Source organism: Schistocerca serialis, chromosome 1 (genome assembly GCF_023864345.2).
Source record: "Schistocerca serialis cubense isolate TAMUIC-IGC-003099 chromosome 1, iqSchSeri2.2, whole genome shotgun sequence".
Taxonomy (NCBI): Eukaryota; Metazoa; Arthropoda; class Insecta; order Orthoptera; family Acrididae; genus Schistocerca; species Schistocerca serialis.
The window spans coordinates 1,169,454,103-1,169,474,880 of NC_064638.1; the positions used below are offsets into that span (position 1 = coordinate 1,169,454,103).

General features: G+C 42.5%; 1 protein-coding gene across 1 annotated transcript in view; it reads right to left on the reverse strand.

The window, feature by feature from the left end:
* The window catches only part of LOC126456267 (facilitated trehalose transporter Tret1-2 homolog), a 144,493-nt gene that overhangs the window by 76,848 nt on the left and 46,867 nt on the right, over positions 1-20,778 (reverse strand). The window contains exons 3-4 of the mRNA XM_050092022.1: positions 9,683-9,897; positions 52-313 (exon numbers count right to left, since the gene is read on the reverse strand). Coding sequence (XP_049947979.1) covers positions 52-313; positions 9,683-9,897 — 477 coding nt within the window. The remainder of the gene's footprint in view (positions 1-51; positions 314-9,682; positions 9,898-20,778) is intronic.

The following is a 20,778-nucleotide window of genomic DNA, read 5'->3' on the forward strand; positions in this document are numbered from 1 at the left end:
AGGCGCGCTGTCGCGCTTTCAGCGGCCGGCAGGCAGCAGCAGCGTATTTACCGAAGACGCTGTCGCGGTGTAGCCAGGCCATGGCGCGCGCGGCTTCAGCGTGTCTGCCGCGGTCGGCCAGCCAGACGGGTGACTCTGGCAGCGGCAGCAGGGAGAGGAAGAGCAGCGCGGGCGGCACCGCGCACGCGCCGGCCAGCGCCTGCCACGGCAGCCACGCGCCCAGCACGTAGGCCAGCAGGATGCCGCCCGACATGAACAGCGCCGGCAGCGAACCCAGCACTCCGCGCACGCGCGCGTGCGCGCTCTCGTTCACCTGCGCAGCGCACAGGCGCGTTAAGTGCACGAGAAAACGCACGGATACACACGAGCTAATGTCACTTCTACTGTCTGAGAGAAGATCGTACCAAATTTTGTACATGCAGCAATTGTGTTACTGGCTACCAACGAGTTAAAATTTCATAGAGTGGCTATAGGTCCGCCATGTTTGAAGCAAATTGAAGTTCTGGCCGCCATGTTTTCTTTAGTCAAGGCATTCGTCTGCTGTGTCCCGCCCCCTTGTAACTGCGTTTGACTTACTTGAAATAGCCCATACTAGCTTTATTTTTTCTAAAACAAGCAATAGACAGCAGTGATTTCAGTGTACACTGACAGCAAAAAGGGATGTTTTTGTCGAAATATGGCTAAACTTTTCGATATAGACAACACTACAAGACAACTCAAATAAGTCTGTCCATCCACTATAACGTTACTTGTTGCCCATAAGTTAATGCAATTAGAGCAGGTACCACCAGAATATTACGGTGAAACGCCTAAACATGCAGTGGTTAACTATTAGAAACAGCAACGGACGCAGAAATGCGATATTTTTGTCGCTATTTCAAAGTAAACAGTCAAAGCCTCAAAAACCAGTACACTGTGAACGAGAATTTATTTGAAATACGTGTTACAAGTAGTTAACACAAGCATAGTAATTCAATAACAAAGTCGAAGCGTTCTTGGGTGGGGTAATTTCACAAATTTTCGTAAGTAGCTGTATGCCTTGGCAGAATAAAAGTGTAGGGTCAGGGCAAATTTCCTTATTTGCTGAGAATAATGGCATACTTTAGCACTGCACTGAAGTTCCAATAGCTCCTTCAACAAACCAACTACATGTTCACTGTTTAACATATCAGAAACTGAACTACATAGCCTTCTTCTCAAACCAGCAACTAAAGTCTGTAACTGCACTATTCTTCTTTTGTGTCGTACACTAAGTTGCTTCATTTGCTTTATCCGCTTCTTTAGTCGCACATTCTCTGCTTGTACTCTGTTATATTGTGTTTTCAACTTCTCAGGGCTTGGTAGACAGTAAATGTGGTCAGCAGAAACAGAGGTGGGTCCGACAGGCACTGAAATAATGTAGTTACATCATAAGTTTATAACAGAGTTACACCATAAGATTATAATAGAAAGTATGTAATTCAAAGTAATAAGAACACGGAGTAAAATTAAATTATTGACTTACTTTGTGCTAATGATGTCACTGTAATAGCACTATCTTGCAAATTATCGGAAGATCGCTTTCTGGGTTGTGGTCGTAATACTTTATCTTGCTTTTGTAAATGTGGTGGAAAGTTAAAGATAGTAGGTACTGGTTTTGACAAAAGGCACCTCTGGACGTTTGTGTGGTACATATATTTCTCTTCAAAATGAGCTGAACAGAGGTAACCCATCTTTTTGTAATTTCCTTATCTTTTAAAGGAAATCTGTAATCAACGATAAATAAATTACTTCCTGCATTTGTCTTAAGCATAATTACAGTTCCAATGCAAATGACTCTTTAATAAACATTAAAAAACGTGTGTCGTATTTCGGTACTAATATACTTACTTATAATATGAAATATTTGTTGTTTTATCGCTGCGATTTGTGCAGTTGAACGCTGAACACACTGCAGGCATGTTGACTTTATATTTTGTAACAAAAAAGTCAACTAGAAAAGTTAAATATTGCAGTAATATCACAACAGCTGACACACTTCCAACACAAACAACAGTAACGCTTTCCTAATGTTTTGACTAAGGAGAACATGGCGGCCGAGTTAGCGTTGGTTGCCGCTAGGAGCGCTGTAACTAGTATCTCAGCCACTCTATGAAATTTTAACTCGTTCCTGGCTACAATCTGGGCTTTCTTCTGTTTTCTTTTTTGTGTCAAATAATTTATCAGGACGTTGCTGGATACTGTGCCGTGCGTCGAAACCTTCCGCAAAGTTTGGTATTTTTCGACTTTGTGCCTCTCTGGTGGAATCGCCGGTTGTGTAGAATCTCTTTGCCAGAGAGGCTTTTGGTACGAAATGGTGCGCGAGGCGGCGTACGACGGGCAGCGACGGGAGTCTTGAGCTCCCTGCGGCACGAGGAAGGTTGTGAGCGGGGGGCCATGTACTAATTTAATCCGAGCCTGGAAAAAAAAAAATGTGGACAGCGTGCCGGCTTCTCATGCCGGAGTGCCCGGGTTCGATTCCCGGCTGGGTTGCAGATTTTCTGCGCTCAGGGACTGGGTCCTCATTTCATCCACATGGACGTGCAAGTCGCCGAAGTGGCGTCACCTCAAAAGACTTGCACCAGGCGAACAGGTCTACCCGCCGGGAGTCCCTCGCCACACATTTCATTTCAGTCCATGTATGTCCCGGAAAACGACAATGGTACTGCCTGGTACGTCGGTGTTCCCCCGGTCTCCCCGAAATCAGAAAAAACTGAGGCGTTCTCTGGAACAACGACTTAACTGAAGTATATTGAAATCGAGATACAGAGCATCAAATATTTCAATTTTTGTATTCATTTCAATCTCTCGCACATGGACTAAATTTCAGCCATATGTAACGGAGGTACATACCATGTGACATGTTAGACATAGTGACTGACATGAAGTAATAATATAGTACCAAACTTAAGCTGTTTTTCTTTAGATCACTGTATAACATGAAAAACTAAAAATTTTACTATGAAATAGGCGTTAAAATTAGAGGCAGCGTTATCAGATCATAACGCAACAAAAATTATATATTTATTAAACGAACATGTTAGTAGGATGTTCTAAAGTTATTCCTTAAGACATTTTATATAATAAGGGACAAAACACATAACATTCCCCTTTAAAAACCTGTTAGTAAGAGTATACTCTACAATGTGAAATAAATGCATTTTCAATTAAATAAACAAATCAGTAGCACATAATGACTTCCTCTCAAATGATATTCAGTAGTCTTCACATGGCTATTAACGATGATTTTTCTGTTTCAGATTCTGAGTATTCATTTTATTTTGCAAACGCGTAACTTCTACACATTTCTAAATTTTCTTCTCGTGGAAATTTGAGTAGTGCGAAAACATCTTTTGCATCTGTAATCACAGGACGTGACGTCTTCGACACTACCATTCCCGTCTTCAGTATTGCTAATGCGCATCCTCTTTTTTACATAATGAGGAATGCTTAAGAAGACGAGACTGAAAATGAGTTTCTATTGTAACGTAAAGAAACATATTTTTGTATTCCAAATTGTGTCTTTCCTTTGGGGGTCTTGACGTAGTATGGTTATAAAGCTGATGCCCAGGCTTCAATAATGCCCACTCTTTCTACCGCTTCAAAAGGTGCTGCATTCTTTCTGCAGTTCTGAAGCACTGTAATACATTGGCGCGTTTTCAGCATCGCTTAGAAGTTTTCCATATAGGCCGAAGTTACGGTCACATTGACTTTATGTGCCCCCTAGCTGGGAATACGTGTTATACTGTTAGGTTTTTTGATTCTGAAAGCCAAGTACAAAATCTTAACATATCCACATTTTTATTTTGCTCTCCGCATTAATCCTATAGAAGTATAATGGTCTTAATATTAGTTGGATCCTTGAGTTAACTATATATGAAATCATACAAAGAATGAAACAGAATTTGGATCTCTCTTTGCTGCAGCTTCTAGATAACAGTACAATTAACTCGACCGGTCACAGTGACATTAAACATTAAAGACATAGAATCACAGTAGCTTCTTATAGAATTGCACAGTAGTGTTCCCTTTAGTTAGAGCCAAGTTCTGAGCGGAATCAAAGTCGAGCACCCTTGTTTTCAAATTTGGCCAACTTCAAATACTTTTCCTTTAGTTTGTTTTACTGCGCAGCTTTTATTTTGTTCTTCATGTACTTTTTTACGAGGTTCATTTGCGCAGACACTCGATATAACTTCACAATCCCGGCAGAACTCATCCGTATCAGTTTGTGGTTTTTGAAATGAATACGGACTTTTCTCTCTAAAGCACTTATGGTGAGTTTTATACTGTACAGTACCGTATTAGTTTCATGGAGTAATTAATTTTGAAAAGATCTGAATAATTTTGCAGCACTTAAGCCAGGGTTGTCAAAATATTTCCTTTTCGATCTGCCTCGGCGACAATGCAGTTGTTTGCAAGAAAACGTCCCACAAAGATCGGACCATTTCCAATAATTCCGTGGCTGTTTTATGCGGTCTGTTGCTGTGTTGTCCTATGTCTTCTTCTACTATACGAACTACAGCATTTAACGCTTTAAAACCATTTTTAAACGACTCTCGGTACAGTATTGTGCAAAACTCTCTGGAATGGGGATTTACAGACTACAAAACATTCCTTTTTGAATTTTAGATGATAACTTTGTGAAGAGCTGCGGTTCCGACAGGACTTAGTTTCACAGACGTTCTAGATGCAGTATTTTCTTCTTTTCAATTAAACATAAAATCAATGCTTCTTTCGTGTTCTTTTCACCTATAGCCCAGAATCTTTCATGGATCTCTTCTTAATCTTTCAAGTTTCCTTTTACAAAACATTCTTTTGCGCAACTCCTCATTGACCTCAAATTTTCTTAGAACTGATTTTCTTATTAATTTTCGGTGCAGAATAACACTGTCCAGAATTTCTCTTCCTCTTCGTGACCTCTTTCTTCCTCTTTGCCGCGTGGGATTAGCCGAGCGGTCTCAGGCGCTGCAAAAAATGGTTCAAATGGCTCTGATCACTATGGGACTTGCCATCTATGGTCATCAGTCCCCTAGAACTTAGAACTTCTTAAACCTAACTAGCCTGAGGACAGCACACAACACCCAGTCATCACGAGGCAGAGAAAATCCCTGAGCCCGCCGGGAATCGAACCCGGGCTCAGGCGCTGCAGTTATGGATTGTGCGGCTGGTCCCGGCGGAGGTTCGAGTCCTCCCTCGGGCATGTGTGTGTGTGTTTGTCCTTAGGATAATTTAGGTTAAGTAAGCTTAGGGACTGATGACCTAAGCAGTTAAGTCGCATAAGATTTCACGCACATTTGAACACATTTTTTTCTTCCGCTTCATCTGTCGAATTTTTCGTTTCCTTCGAATCTTGACTCTCCTTACTTGACATATTAACATAATCACTTCTCATATTTTTCAGAGTTTCTGTTGACTTCAGTATGACGTTTTCAGAATTGAATTCCACGTTAAAGATACCACATCCCTAATAAGTACGTCTCAGCACAGCGCACACGAAACACGGGTTCGAGAGGCTTGGTAGTTTGCTGTCTACGGCGGTCTGTGGAACACTACCTGGCGAAGCACAGCAGTCAAATGTTTCTAAAGACGTTGTATCTGTCGGACAGTAATAATATTTTGTCGACAGAAAGACTTGTTGGTACAGATTCAATATTTGCACGAAACAGGAAAACGACTTAATGGACTTAAACTTGTTGTTCCAGGGAACCCCTCACTGTAAGTGATGCCTGCACTTTGAGTAGTGCGTAGCGAGAGAAACTCGCCTTTTTTGCCGTCGATCACGTGACTTAGATGTTGATTTCAAACTTTGACTCGGAAGAGATGAGGGCGCGCGCTGTCTGTGTGCCTCAATGATAAATGTTAACAACACAGACGGGCCAAAGCGCAGCTTTGTTTGAAGCCAATTGGAAACTTAGCCGGCATATTTAGCAATGTCATGTTGGATGTTAGTACGGAATTACATGGTTTTATCTGTTGTACAACAACATTTGCTTACGCCAGTCATCATTTTTCTTTATTTCTTGCGTGACGCTTTTCGGAAAATAATTACCAATATGAAGTGCGTCTTTCGTGTGCTATAGCGTCTCAAGCGTGATGTGCAGTCTTTTTGTGTTAAACTGATGCCTTTACTGTAATGTAAACACGGGCATCTTTGTAATCAACGATATATTTTGGCGAATTTGTTTATAATTTCTTCCCACGCTTGTTATATCTCTGTCTAGAATGATGGTTGGTTGGTTTGGTTGGTTTGGGAGGAGGGGACTAACGGATTAGGGAAGTGTGGGGAAGGAAGTCGGCCGTGCTCTTTCGAAGGAACCATTCCGGCATCTGCCTGTAGCGATTTAGGGAAATCACTGAAAACCTAAATCAGAATGGCTGGACGGGATTGAACCGTCGGTCTCCAGATTGCGAGTCCAGTGTGCTAACCACTGCGCCACCTCGCTCGGTAGGATGATGTTTCGTATGTTTGGCGCTAGGAAGTGTATTCTCATGTATTTATGATAGAGGTTTATTTGTATAGGTCATTGGTATGTGCAGAAAAAGAAAACAATAGTAGACGTAAAAAAACATTTTCAGATGTGATTCGAAGACTTAATTATCGTTGATTTTGAGGATAATTCGGGATATGCAAGCTCATTTTGTTTTTGTATGGCGTTGAGCGGTTCTAATGGTAATGTTTTAGGTCATATTGCGTTAAGATTTTGATGAAAACCTTATTTCCCTTCCTGAAATCAGGAAGTTGCTGAGCAGTTTCCGTGTTGCAGAAAGGGAATTGTAGGACCTGTGGGGTGAAGGTAGTGTTTTACGAGGGTCAGCCAAAAAATAATGCCTCCTCTTTTTCTAATTTATGTTGTAGAAGAAAAGTAAATGCTGTATACACAGGATAACAGCCATAACATTCAAGATTAATTTTCACTTTTCGAGATAATCACGATCCTTGTCCAGCTTTTTACCACCTTGAAACAAGAGTGTTGTGTTTTTTTGAAATGGAGAGTGTGACCATTTACAGAAAAACCACTAAATAATAGTTTTAAGAACATTATTTACAGCTTCTTCTGTAGGTGTATGCATGCTTGAACTGATTAAAACACTAAAGTCATTTCCAAAACGAACTAATTCTGGTTTTTTTATGTGATGTCCGCCAGTTATGCAAAACACCGTTTTTCGCAGTACCCAAACATGTTTCGGCACCACTGTGCCATCATCAGTGGGTTTTCGGTTTTATTTATTCTGCAATGTGAACATTTTTGTTAAATGATTATAAAATTAGGTGCATTTTTAGTTCAAACAACAGATCATTTCTTTTGTAAATACCTTTTCATTTGGTGTGCATGAATTTTCTGGATCACATTTGTGTTAGTTACTACAGGTAGCTTCTCATTTGCAACCAAACGATGTTGATGAGAAAGTCTTTTGCTGGAAGTTAACCTATCTCATAGAAGGTAACTTAGTTTTTTGCCATGTTTTCGCGCCTATTTTCGTATTTACTTACGTTTTCGTGTGGCAAGCACTTCCATTCTCCGCATCATGCTGAGATGTTGTGATTCATACGTAACTATAACAAGTATTTTCCACAAATAACGTAGTAAAACAGTTTTTCACTACACCAGAACACAGTGTGATGCTTGCTACACTAAAACTTAAGTAAATAAGAAAATAGGCGCGAAAACATCGCGAAAAACTAAATTACAGTCTAGAAGGTAGGTTAACTCCCAGGAAAAACTTTCTCATCAACATCGTTTGGTTGCAGATGACAAGCTACCTGTAGTAATTAACACAAAAGTGATCCAAAAAATTCATGCACACCAAATGTAAAGGTATTTACAAAAAGAAATGATCTGTTGTTTGAATTAAAAATGCACATAATTTTATAATCATTTAACAAAAATGTTCACATTACAGAATAAATAAAAACGAAAACCCACTGATGATGGCACAGTGGTGCCGAAACACGTTTGGGTACTGAGAAAAACGGGGTTTTGCATAAGTGGCGGACCTCGCATCCAAAAAAAATTTTAGCTGCGAACATGGCCAATATAAGGAGCTGCAAATTAAAAAGATGGATAATTCTGTTTGTTTTATATTAGATGGGGGGGTCATTTACATATATGAGAAACAATAGTGGACCTTAGACTGAGGCCTGTGGAGCCTCACAAATGATTTCTTCCCATTGAGCACGATCTCCTCTCTTTACATTCGTAGGATTACCAAGTACGACTTCTGCATTCTTTTGGTTCGATACAACATCTATTTGTCGTGCTATTCAAAAGTGGAACGGTAGAGATAGAGCCTGAAAGTGGTTCTGCAATCTATCTATCAAACACTTGGGAGTTCTAACAACCCTACCACAACAAAGGTCAAAAATTAATTATGATTGTAGTGTTGCTCACGCTGCTAAATATTGCATTTTCGGGCAACAACAAAGTTATATTATGTGGCAGGTGTCATTAGAGCAAACTTAATAAAGTCATTTCATGAAATAATGGCTAAACTAGGCACTCATCTTTTCGTGTTTCCCACGCTGGTCTCGTTGTGAACTCATGGCTCAATCGTCGAAAATCTAGGTAGTGATGATTCCAAGCTCGGATGCAAAGAGGCCTAGATGTTATTCTGCGATATTCAATAGTTTTATAGATGCGAAGCTTCCTGGCAGATTAAAACTGTATGCCCGACCGAGACTCGACCTCGGGACCTTTGCCTTTCGCGGGCAAGTGCTCTACCATCTGAGCTACCGAAGCACGACTCACGCTTTACTTCTGCCAGTATCTCGTCTCCTACCTTCCAAACTTTACAGAAGCTCTCCTGCGAACCTTGCAGAACTAGCACTCCTGAAAGAAAGGATATTGCGGAGTCATGGCTTAGCCACAGCCTGGGGGATGTTTCCAGAGGTTCGCAGGAGAGCTTCTGTAAAGTTTGGAAGGTAGGAGACGAGATACTGGCAGAAGTAAAGCTGTGAGTACCGGGCGTGAGTCGTGCTTCGATAGCTCAGATGGTAGAGCACTTGCCCGCGAAAGGCAAAGGTCCCGAGTTCGATTCTCGGTCGGGCACACAGTTTTAATCTGCCGGGAAGTTTCATATCAGCGCACACTCCACTGCAGAGTGAAAATCTCATTCTGGTTTTATAGATGTGTTTCATAAACCATTCTTGAAGATTAAACCTTTGCAAGTTAAGACAATGGTGATGTAAAAAAGTATTCAGCACTCCGAATTTAAGTTACACTTCTTTTTTATTACTTTTGTTGCAACATCACTTCACAATATAAAACATACTTGAAAATATCTTCCTCACTGTTAAGGTTCACATTTCATAAACTGACTACAATTTGCGTCTTTTCAACATGACGATCAGGACTTGACTCTCTAATCACGGCTTACGCGCCCAAAAATCAGAGTTACAAGTACGTCAAAGATCATAGTGACAAAAGAAAGAATACACATAAGGTTAATATCATTGCAATATAAACATATCGATGTATCGAAGTACCTCTACATTAATGAAATCAAATCTGAATGTTGTCACAGAAGTATGTTAACTACTTTACAGAAACACAGTAGAATATTGCTGGTATCGAGAGGTTGAGGTGAGGTGCCGTAATGGTTACGTAATTCAAGTACCATTACAGAGTGAACTGCAAAGTGTTCGTTCAGGTGCAGATGTACTTACGTAGACCTGGGCGGACGGGATGGAGATGCCGGCGCAGAAGCCGGTGAGGATGCGCGCGGAGAAGAGCATGGCGTAGTTCTGCGAGAAGGCGAGCAGCACCCAGAAGGCGACGAAGAGCGGCGCGCTGATCATGAGGGTGCGCTTGCGGCCGAGCCGCTGCAGCAGAGGGCCCGACGCCAGGCTGCCCACGAACGCGCCCAGCGGCGGCACCGAGCCTGGCACAGCACGAACGTCATGTGGCAGCCGGCAGACAAAGAGAGAAAAAAAGCAGCCACTCTGCTCACATACACTGGTTGCCATTGATTAGGGAATCGTTCAAAAGTAAGAAGTACCTCTGGAAAATGCAGGGTGTTACAAAAAGGTACGGCCAAACTTTCAGGAAACATTCCTCACACACAAATAAAGGAAAGATGTTATATGGACATGTGTCCGGAAACGCTTAATTTCCATGTCAGAGCTCGTTTTAGTTTCGTCAGTATGTACTGTACTTCCTCGATTCACCGCCAGTTGGCCCACTTAAAGGAAGGTAATGTTGACGTCGGTGCTTGTGTTGAGATCTGACTCATTGCTCTACAGTACTAGCATCAAGCACATCAGTACGTAGCATCGACAGGTTAGTGTTCATCACGAACGTGGTTTTGCAGTCAGTGCAATGTTTACAAATGCGGAGTTGGCAGATGCTCATTTGATGTATGGATTAGCACGGGGCAATAGCCGCGGCGCGGTACGTTTGTATCGAGACATTTCCAGAACGAAGGTGGCCCGACAGGAAGACGTTCGAAGCAATTGATCGGCGTCGTAGGGAGCACGGAACATTCCAGCGTATGACTGGCGACTGGGGAAGACCTAGAACGACGAGGACACCTGCAATGGACGAGGCAATTCTTCGTGCAGTTGACGATAACCCTAATGTCAGCGTCAGGGAAGTTGCTGCTGTACAAGGTAACGTTGACCACGTCACTGTATGGAGAGTGCTACGGGAGAACCAGTTGTTTCCGTACCATGTACAGCGTGTGCAGGCACTATCAGCAGCTGATTGGCCTCCACGGGTACACTTCTGTGAATGGTTCATCCAACAATGTGTCTATCCTCTTTTCAGTGCAAATGTTCTCTTTACAGATGAGGCTTCATTCCAACGTGATCAAATTGTAAATTTTCACAATCAACATGTGTGGGCTGACGAGAATCTGCACGCAATAGTGCAATCACGTCATCAAAACACATTTTCTGTGAACATTTGGGCAGGCATTGTTGGTAATGTCTTGATTGGGCCCCATGTTCTTCCACCTACGCTCAATGGAGCACGTTATCATGATTTCATACAGGATACTCTACCTGTGCTGCTAGAACATGTGCCTTTACAAGTACGACACAACATGTGGTTCATGCACGCTAGAGCTCCTGCACATTTCAGTCGAAGTGTTCGTACGCTTCTCAACAACAGATTCGGTGACCGATGGATTGGTAGAGGCGGACCAATTCCATGGCAGCCACACTCTCTTGACCTCAAACCTCTTGACTTTCATTTATGGGGGCATTTGAAAGCTCTTGTCTACGCAACCCCGGTATCAAACGTAGAGACTCTTCGTGCTCGTATTGTGGACGGCTGTGATACAATACGCCATTCTCCAGGGCTGCATCAGCACATCAGGGATTCCATGGTTCAAAATGGTTCAAATGGCTCTGAGCACTATGCGACTCAACTGCTGAGGTCATCAGTCGCCTAGAACTTAGAACTAATTAAACCTAACTAACCTAAGGACAGCACACAACACCCAGCCATCACGAGGCAGAGAAAATCCCTGACCCCGCCGGGAATCGAACCCGGGAACCCGGGCATGGGAAGCGAGAACGCTACCGCACGACCACGAGATGCGGGCAGGGATTCCATGCGATGGAGGGTGGATGCATGTATCCCCGCTAACGGAGGACACTTTGAACATTTCCTGTAACAAAGTGTTTGAAGTCATGCTGGTACGTTCTGTTGCTGTGTTTCCATTCCATGATTAATGTGATTTGAAAAGTAATAAAATGAGCTCTAACATGGAAAGTAAGCATTTCCGGACACATGTCCACATAACATATTTTCTTTCTTTGTGTGTGAGGAATGATTCCTGAAAGTTTGGCCGTACCTTTTTGTAACACCCTGTACAAGGCGTGTGGTGTACCACAGGGTTCTATTTTGGGTCCAAAGTTGTTTCTGATAATTGCACCGGACAAAAGTCAGTTGCTGTGAGAAGACATTAACAAACACAGGTAGTGGACAAAAATATGGAAACACCGTGAGAAATGCATGCAACAAAATACATGCAGATGATAGCCAAGCCTGAAGATTGCACTGTTATATTTTACCATACACGGCAAGTGTGTAATGCTCTGCCGGCCGAAGTGGCCGAGCGGTTCTAGGCGCTACAGTCTGGAACCGCGCGACCGCTATGGTCGCAAGTTCGAATCCTGCCTCGGGCATGGATGTGTGTGATGTCCTTAGGTTAGTTAGGTTTAAGTAGTTCTTAGTTCTAGGGGACTGATGACCTCAGCAGTGAAGTCCCATAGTGCTCAGAGCCATTCGAACCATTTTTGTAATGCTCTCCACTCATTGCAAGTTGTGAGAACAGTGTTCTGTGTAGTTGTTACTGCATTATTTCAGAGCTAAGTGGGTAATTTGTTGGAGTTCGTATGGTGAGTGCTTCCATTATCAAGGTAACCGAAGTATTCAGTGTCCCAAGGGACACCGTATCGATAATTTATGCCACATACTGGGTAAAACATCATTCGCTAACTGACTACGTGGACGAATGCATGTACTGAGTGCTCGTGATGGACAGTCATAGACGTTTATAACGAAAAATAAGAGGAACACAGCGGCAAAAGTCGCTGCAGAGCTCAATGTCGCTTGGTGAACCCAGCCAGCACCAAACGGCTCCATAAAGCAGAGTATTACAGGGCGAGCTGGAATTCCATAACCACTTGTCAGTGGTTCCAATGTCATTACCAGGAAAACATGGTGGCCGAGTCGTAAAAACTGAATTATGGAAAAACGGAAGAAAGAAATGCGGTCAGATGAACCTTGTTGCACAGCGTTTCCTACTTCTGGCCGTGTTTATATCCCAAGAGAGGAACGTGGTGGGTTGTTCAGTGATGACTTGGGCAGCAGTATCGTGGTATTCCATTGAGCCCACGGCTACTCTGGAAGGCTGCATTACTGCCAAGGATTATGTGACCATTTTGGGTGATCAGCTCCCTTCCATAGTTCAGTATTTGTTTCCCATTGGTGGTGCTGTGTTCCAAGATGAACAGGGCCTCTGTTCGTACAGCATGTAGCGTCCAGGGCTGGCTTTGTGACCCCAAGAATAATGTGTCGCTTCTTCCCTGGCCACCTCAGTCACCACATGACAACAATATTGAGCTTTTCTGGTCTCCATTCGCGAGAAGGGCACGAGATTTCAACCCACTTCCATCATCGTTACCTGAACTTGCTAATATTTCTCAGGAAGGGTTGTATAAGATTCCCTTAAAACCATACAGGACCTGTATTTATCCATTCCAAGATGACTTGGAGCTGTTTTTCTACACATATTGGGCATGCTAATGTGTTGTGTTTGTGGTATTTCGATAATTTTGTCCACCCGCTATACGTCTATACTCCACAAGCTACATACGATGTGGGAAAGGGTACTTGTGGACATCGGTCATATCCTCCCCTTTTTTCTGTTCAAGGTGAGAGTGGTGCACAGAAAGAATGGTATTGCCAAGCGTCTATGTGAGCTTCGGTGTCTATACTTTTACCTTCATGGTATTTCCACGAGATATACGTAGGAGGAAGAAATATACTGGTGTACATTACTGGAATTTTATCAGTAAACCACACCATGATGGAAAACTCCTGTCTTGCAGCATCTTCCACTGGAGATACTTGGGCATTGTGGCTCTTTTGCGCTTACTAAAAGTAAGTGAAACACACGTCACATCATCACTCGTATTACGTCAGCCAGAAAAACGTGACAAAGTTTTTACCTACACCGATTTCCATAAATTATGGAAAAATTAACAAAAATATTTCTGGGAAACATAATCCATGTGGTGTACCACAGGGTTCTATTTTAGGCCTTATGTTGTTTCTGATAATTTCAATGGACGACAATTAGTCCCCTGAGAGGACATGTACATCTCTACTGTGCAAGCTACATTGCAGTGTGTGGCTCAAGGTACGTTGTGTGAAGCTATCACGTGCTTCTTTTTCTGCTCCAGTTGAGAATGGTCTGTGACGAGAATGAGTGTTGGTAGACCTCTGGGGTAAGCTCTAATCTCTCTTCTTTTGTCTTCACGATCTTTTCGCGAGATATACATAGGATGAAGCAATATATTAATTGACTTTTCTAAGAATTTACGCTCTCGGAATTTAACGTCAAACCACATAATCACAATGTATACGTCTGGCATTGGAATTGGCTGAGCATCTCCGTGACGCGCTTATTAAATGAACCTGCAGCGAAACACACTGCTCTTCTTTGGACTTTCTCTATTTCCTCCATCAGTGCTGTCTGGTTCCAGGCTGATGAACAACATTTGAGTAGTGGTCGAACGAGGTTTTTGTAAAGTATGTCCTCTGTGGGTAGACTACAGTTACAGAGAATTCTTCCAGTGAATCAGTCTTCAGTGTGCCTTATCTGTGATTAAATATTCCTAGATGTGACTGCTTCCGGTGATTGTTCTGCAATCACGTCACCACACAGTAATGGATTTTGAGCAATGGTGTAATGTATCGATAAATCGATATGCTCTTATATGTGTCTCTAAGATGTTGCCCAACGAGTACAGCTCCATCTGGCGTGGCCTAGAGGGCCGGCTTGCTGGACCCTTAAGAGAGTATGACAGTTAGTATGATTAGTGGAGTATCAGTGGAGCAACCAAGCGGAAAGGAGGCGCTCTGCCGCCACCCACGTGTCTCTGTCTCTGTTGGCGTAAACTGGCAAGGATACGCAGGGATAATGTTGGCTTGTTGCAGTGCCGGATCTGTTTCTTGGTACTGAAGTCCACGCCTCCATAGAATTTGCAGGCTGAATTGTTTGAGCAGAAGTGTATGTGTTAAAAAGGGAATTTTGTTAGGGTTGCTTGTGCTCTGGTATCGGTGCTGTTTAGGGATCCTTCTTAGACCCACTCATTGTGGGTGCAGTAGGCTTGCAAAGCAGACTATTTATGCGATTCTGTGCACAGGCCTTGGGCTGCGAAAGCTCGCGCCGTTCGTCTTCTGCAGTGCTATTTCTCCCAAGCGCCGCCGTGGCATTTAACGCTGCTGTTCAAAGTTGGAATTTTAGAGCAAATCTGAGTCATTCTATTTGTTAATTGAAAGAGGCTCACTTTTTATAACCTCATTGCTTCTTTGAGTTATTTAATCATTTTACCAGTGGTTGAGATGTCAACGGTCATTCTTATTTAATGTAAATTTTAATTATTAAAATATTATTGTGTAACGCCGTAAGCCTACCATGTCATGTTTTATGAGATTTTAAATCTTTTGTTCTCCTTCTTTAGTCATTTTGCGTTTTAGTATAAGAATTTTCTGGCAGTGGTCTATTATGTGGTCGGTTCACTTTTCTTAAATTTTTTGTTAGTGTCTTCTGCTTATGAAGTTCTGGTAATTTTTATGGCTGTTTACATTTGGCTTGAAGTTTGTATCATTAGTCTTTTCTCTTCTGGTCTGCAAACAGCGACTGCGTGCGAGCTGTAGCTGACATTTTCTGCCATCACTGATTGTTGTTCGATATTCAGGTTAATTGTTGTTTAATTAAATTCTTAATTGTTTTTTATGTAATACAGTCTGTGCAAAACAAATTTGTGTGATGTACCAGTGAATGAACTGTTCCAAATCCCCACTGGTCTAGACGTACCTTGTTTTTCTTCCTGGCCCAAATTAAGAGGCCGTATTTTCATATTTCAGATCTTTCTGCCTATTTACGCCTCAGGCTAATACTGTGTAACAGCGTCTGTAGCTTTGACAGTGACCTTAGTTCAGCGGGAAAAGGAATCATCAAGTTTATTCACAAACACCACATCCAGCTGAAGCTACTCGTTGATGGTTAGATCTCGCAGAGCTACCAAACTGTGGGGGATGTTGATGATAAAGTTGCAACAGATGTTGCAGGTAGTCACATCTTTTATAGGATTAAGGTCGGGTGTCTTACCGGAAAAGTCTAGGAGGTTCAAATGGCTCTGAGCACTATGGGACTTAACAGCTGAGATCATCAGTCCCCTAGAACTTAGAACTACTTAAACCTAACTAACCTAAGGACATTACACACATCCATGCCCGAGGCAGGATTCGAACCTGCGACCGTAACGGTCGCGCGGTTCCAGACTGTAGCGCCTAGAACCGCTCGGTCACTCCGGCCGGCAGTCTAGGAGTGTTTGTCATACCACGAACTTATGCGTTCAGCCCTTCTTCTTGGTCCACAGCCCAGTTAGAATTAGTAGAAGAAGAGGCGACACCTGGTCACCAAGAAGGTTGAAATAAACTTCCTGGTTAATGTTCGCGTTAATTTGAATAAGTGTTCCCAAGTCATCGTAAAAACACCCCCTCTAAAGATCATTGAACCATCTCCAGCTTGAACTATACTCTCCACACAATAAAGCATAGGCCGTCGGTGCTCTTGCATCTTTTGGAAGAGGGCAATATGATGACAATATAACTCGGACAACGCTACACTCCTCTGTGTTGCTTGGTCCCTGAAGATGTAAGAGTACTCTTCGGCATTTGTCCCTTTCTTAGGTTGCATTCATCGCGGATCTCTTTCTCAGAGCAAAGTTAGAGGCAACTGGAAGAAAGCGCAGGAGACTCCCGTGTAGTCCTATAAGAAGGGTAAGAGAATAGACCTGCAAAATCAATTAGAAGCTATTGAAATAAAAATCACGGACGACACCCTACATAGAGCAGGTGATCTGTAGCATAGCACGGCGTGGGATCCAGCGGTCACGCGGTTAAAAGGGGCACATCGAAAGCCAAGTCAACGATGACCATATGTCGCGATACCGCGAGCTCCAGTGACGTCACAGCCGGCAGCCACTGTATATAACGGGGCACCAGCAGCCCAATGGCACTCATGCCACTTGACAATGGTCAAGGAGTGCATGGCCGAAAGCTAGTGTAATATTAATCACTTGATGCGGCTGGAAACTCGAGAACCTTTTATTCAATGTTGCCGCCACGAGAATCTGCATTCTTAAAGTTCACCTGATTTTTTCTCCACGTATCTGTTTTTCTTTTGTCTGCCTTTTATACATAAATTATCTGCCATTTTTAGTGTCAGAAGATGCACAAATTCTGTTCTTTCTGCAGATAACATAAGTAGACAAGTGTAGCAGTCCTCATAGCAGTAAGGTAGCACATATTAATAAGTATTTCTCATAACACTTTTCAATTTTTTAAAAAAAATCTACTCAAACAATGAAATGCAAGAACTGTTAGACAGTGTTAAGTTTGGTTGGTTTGGGGGAGAGGACCAAACAGCGAGGTCATCGGTCCCAGCGGATTAGGGAAGGATGGGGAAGAAAGTCGGCACTGCTTTTTCAAAAGAACCATCCCAGCATTTGAATGAAGCGAATTAGGGAAATCACGGAAACCCTAAATCACGATGGCCGGAAGCTGATTTGAAACGTCGTCCTCCCGAATTCGAGGCCAGTGTGTTAACCACTGCGCCACATCACTCGGTTAGTGCTAAGGCTTTAGGGATACAGGTAGATCATAACAACCTTAACTCCAAAACGTCCACCCTTCGTTTAATGAAGCGAATTAATTCACCTACATCTTGACTATTATTGAAATATATGAAATAAAATCGACATAACTTTTGAACGGTTTGCCTTAGGACGTTCAAACTGCACGGTTGGCCGTGGGGTATGATGAGAATTAGAATGCGCTGTATGGTTTCGTTTATCGATGGACCCCATTTCATTTGCTTGCGTTTGTCAATAAGCAAAATTGGCACATTTGGGGGACTCAAAACCCGCATTTTGGGATCGAGAAGTATCTTCATCCTCAACGGATGACTATATTACGTGCAATTCCCAGTCATGGAACAATCGGTATGACATTCCTTGATGGGAAGGTGACTACCGAGCGGAACATGAAAGTTTTGGAAGATGATTTCATCCTCATTAGCCAAAGTGACCTTGATTACGTCAAGATGTGGTTAATGCAAGATAGAGCTCGACCCCGTCGAATAAGGAGAGTGTTCGATGTCCTGGAAGAGCACATTGGGGACCGCATTCTGGCTCTGGGTTACTCAGAGGCCACTGGCATGGGACTCGATTGGCCGCCTTATTTTCCGGATCTGAACAAATGCGACTCGTTTTTGTGTGACTATGTTAAAGACAAGGTGTACGGCAATAACCCCAAAACCGTTGCTGAGCTGAAAACAGCCATTCAGGAGGTTATCGATAGCATCGATGTTCCGACACTTCAGCAGATCATACAGAATTTCGCTATTCGTCTGCACCCCATCATAGCCAATGATGGCAAGCACATCGAACACGTCATGACCTATATCCGAATATCTGTAGTGACGTTTACTTGTTGAATAATACGAGTGCACGCCGTAGTTTGTAACTAATATAATTTTTTTTCGTATAGTTCAGTAATTGTCACACTGTACATTCGTAGTACACTTAATTATACATATAAGTGATTTAAGCATGAGGAAACTGGTTAGTCTCCATATTTTCATTCACAATAAATATATTCCCTGATGAGCTTTGTCGTTAACAATATTTATCTTGTCTGTGATCAGGACCATAAGACCACGCGATACTAAGCGTTCATGGTCATCCTCTGCCGACAGCGACATTAGGTGTATAGAGGGGCGTGGCGTCAGCACACTGGTCTCGCTGTCAACTGTCAGCTGCTCTAACATTGCAGCCACTACTTCTCATTCAGGTAGCTCCTCAACTGGCCTCTCGAGACTCAATACACGCCGTTCCAGACCTCCCACTGGAGAAAAAACTCTGATAGCGTCGGAAATCGAGCCCGGGTCCTCTGCAATATAGTCAAGCACCTTGACTGCACAGTAATAGAGGTGTATAGTCTAATAAAATATTTGTACTGTAGTCTACAGTTTCACTTGACCAATGCCTAGGAATTTCAAGACTTTACATTCATAAATTACTGCCAAAAGTCAGGATATTTCAAACAGTAACACACCTTCTCCATCTTCTTGTTCTTGTTCTTCTTCTTCTTCTTCTTCTTTTCCTCCTTCTGTTGCTGCTGAAGTGCGTTAGGCCTTACTCTGACTGTTACAGCTACAGTTCGTCTTTCCATTCTTTTCCCAGTCTTTCAATGAAACGTTTATCTTGCTGAATACATTGCCAAAAATATAGCAGTGATCTTGACTCCTCCATTCGCAACACATGGGGTATTCATTTCTGCCCAATTTCTTCAACAGTTTCATTTATATCAAATATTTTCAATTCCTTCCTAATTTCTGTATTTCTTTTGTAATCTAACTTTCTGCCTCCCGCTGCGTTTTTGAGGAATTTCATTTAATTGGCCTGTAATTTCAATTTCTGTTTCTATTCACGAACGTTCACTCCCCTACAGGAATGTTTGTACCAACATCTATATTACTATGCATTAGAAAGACAAGCCGTCGTTTCACGTCGTTAGCAAAAATCTCGAAAAGCTCTTGACCGATCTGCTTCAAATTTTTACACAATTTTCTGATACCAATCGCAAGGACATGGGCTACACACTTTTCGTAAACGACAACGCGCAGGATTCCATTGAAAATCGACTACGGGGAAGAAAATGGTGTGCTGTCGATGAAACTGTGCGGTCTAGATAGTTTTTCTCACAATCTTCTCCAGCTACGATAGGAGGGCGTGTAAACCATTACATAAATTGCTGCTCCCGTGGTATTCTGTCTCCTTATATAAATTTTCAAACGAAAATTGTACACACAACAATGTGCTGATTTCTTTTTTTTCCTCGCCTTTAGTTTTACAGAAGACAGTAAAAAGGTATTTATGGCTTATTAGCTTCTGGCTAGAATGCTACTAGAGAATCTAAATTGTCAAAACGTTGTAATCCTACACGCTGGAAGATTTAAACCGTACGAAATACTGTCATCCCAGATAAAAAGAAATCAACACATTGTTGTGTGTACAATTTTCGTTTGAAAATTTATATAAGGAGACAGAATACCACGGGAGCAGCAATTTATGTAATGGTTTACACGCCCTCATATCGTAGCTGGAGAAGATTGTGAGAAAAACTATCTAGACCGCACAGTTTCATCGACAGCAAACCATTTTCTTCCCCGTAGTCGATTTTCACTGGAATCCTGCGCGTTGTCGTTTACGAAAAGTGTGTAGCACATGTCCTTGCGATTGGTATCAGAAAATTGTGTAAAAATTTGAAGTAGATCGGTCAAGAGCTTTTCGAGATTTTTGCTAACGACGTGAAACAACGGCTTGTCTTTCTAATGCATAGTAATATAGATGTTGGTACAAACATTTCTGTAGGGAAGTGAACGTTCGTGAATGGAAATAGAAATTACAGGCCAATTAATTATGTGATCTGGGCTGCCATTTAAGCTACTGTCCTAAGACATACAGCAGCTGGAGGAGTGTCTGGTACCCCGTATGCTTATGACTCCAACCGATTTACCCCTTAATTTTAAGCGATTTCCACACCCAGTTAGGGTTTTCTTTATACTGACAATAAACATGGCTCAAGATCAGAGGGAGGGGTAAGGGGACAAAGAGGGTGGAAAGACGAGGAGAGGGGCAAATAGATGGGGGATGAGGGGATGAGCAGAGAGGAGCGGTGTAAGGGGGAGGGGGGAGGAGTGTAGGGCGTATATCCAGTTTCTATACACATTTAGAAATTACAAAGAATTGTCAGGTTAACTACTTGTTTTATAAAATTTAAAATATGTTTCTCTTCTTACTTTACTTTGGAGAGCTCTCCAAATGACACCGCTTAGGTAAAGAATTTCTCAATTCTTTCTCTTTCATCAAGGCCTGCTCTGTACCTTACCATGCGAGGTGGTGCAGTGGTTACCAAACTGGACTCGTGTTTGGGAGGACGACGGTTCAAACCCGCG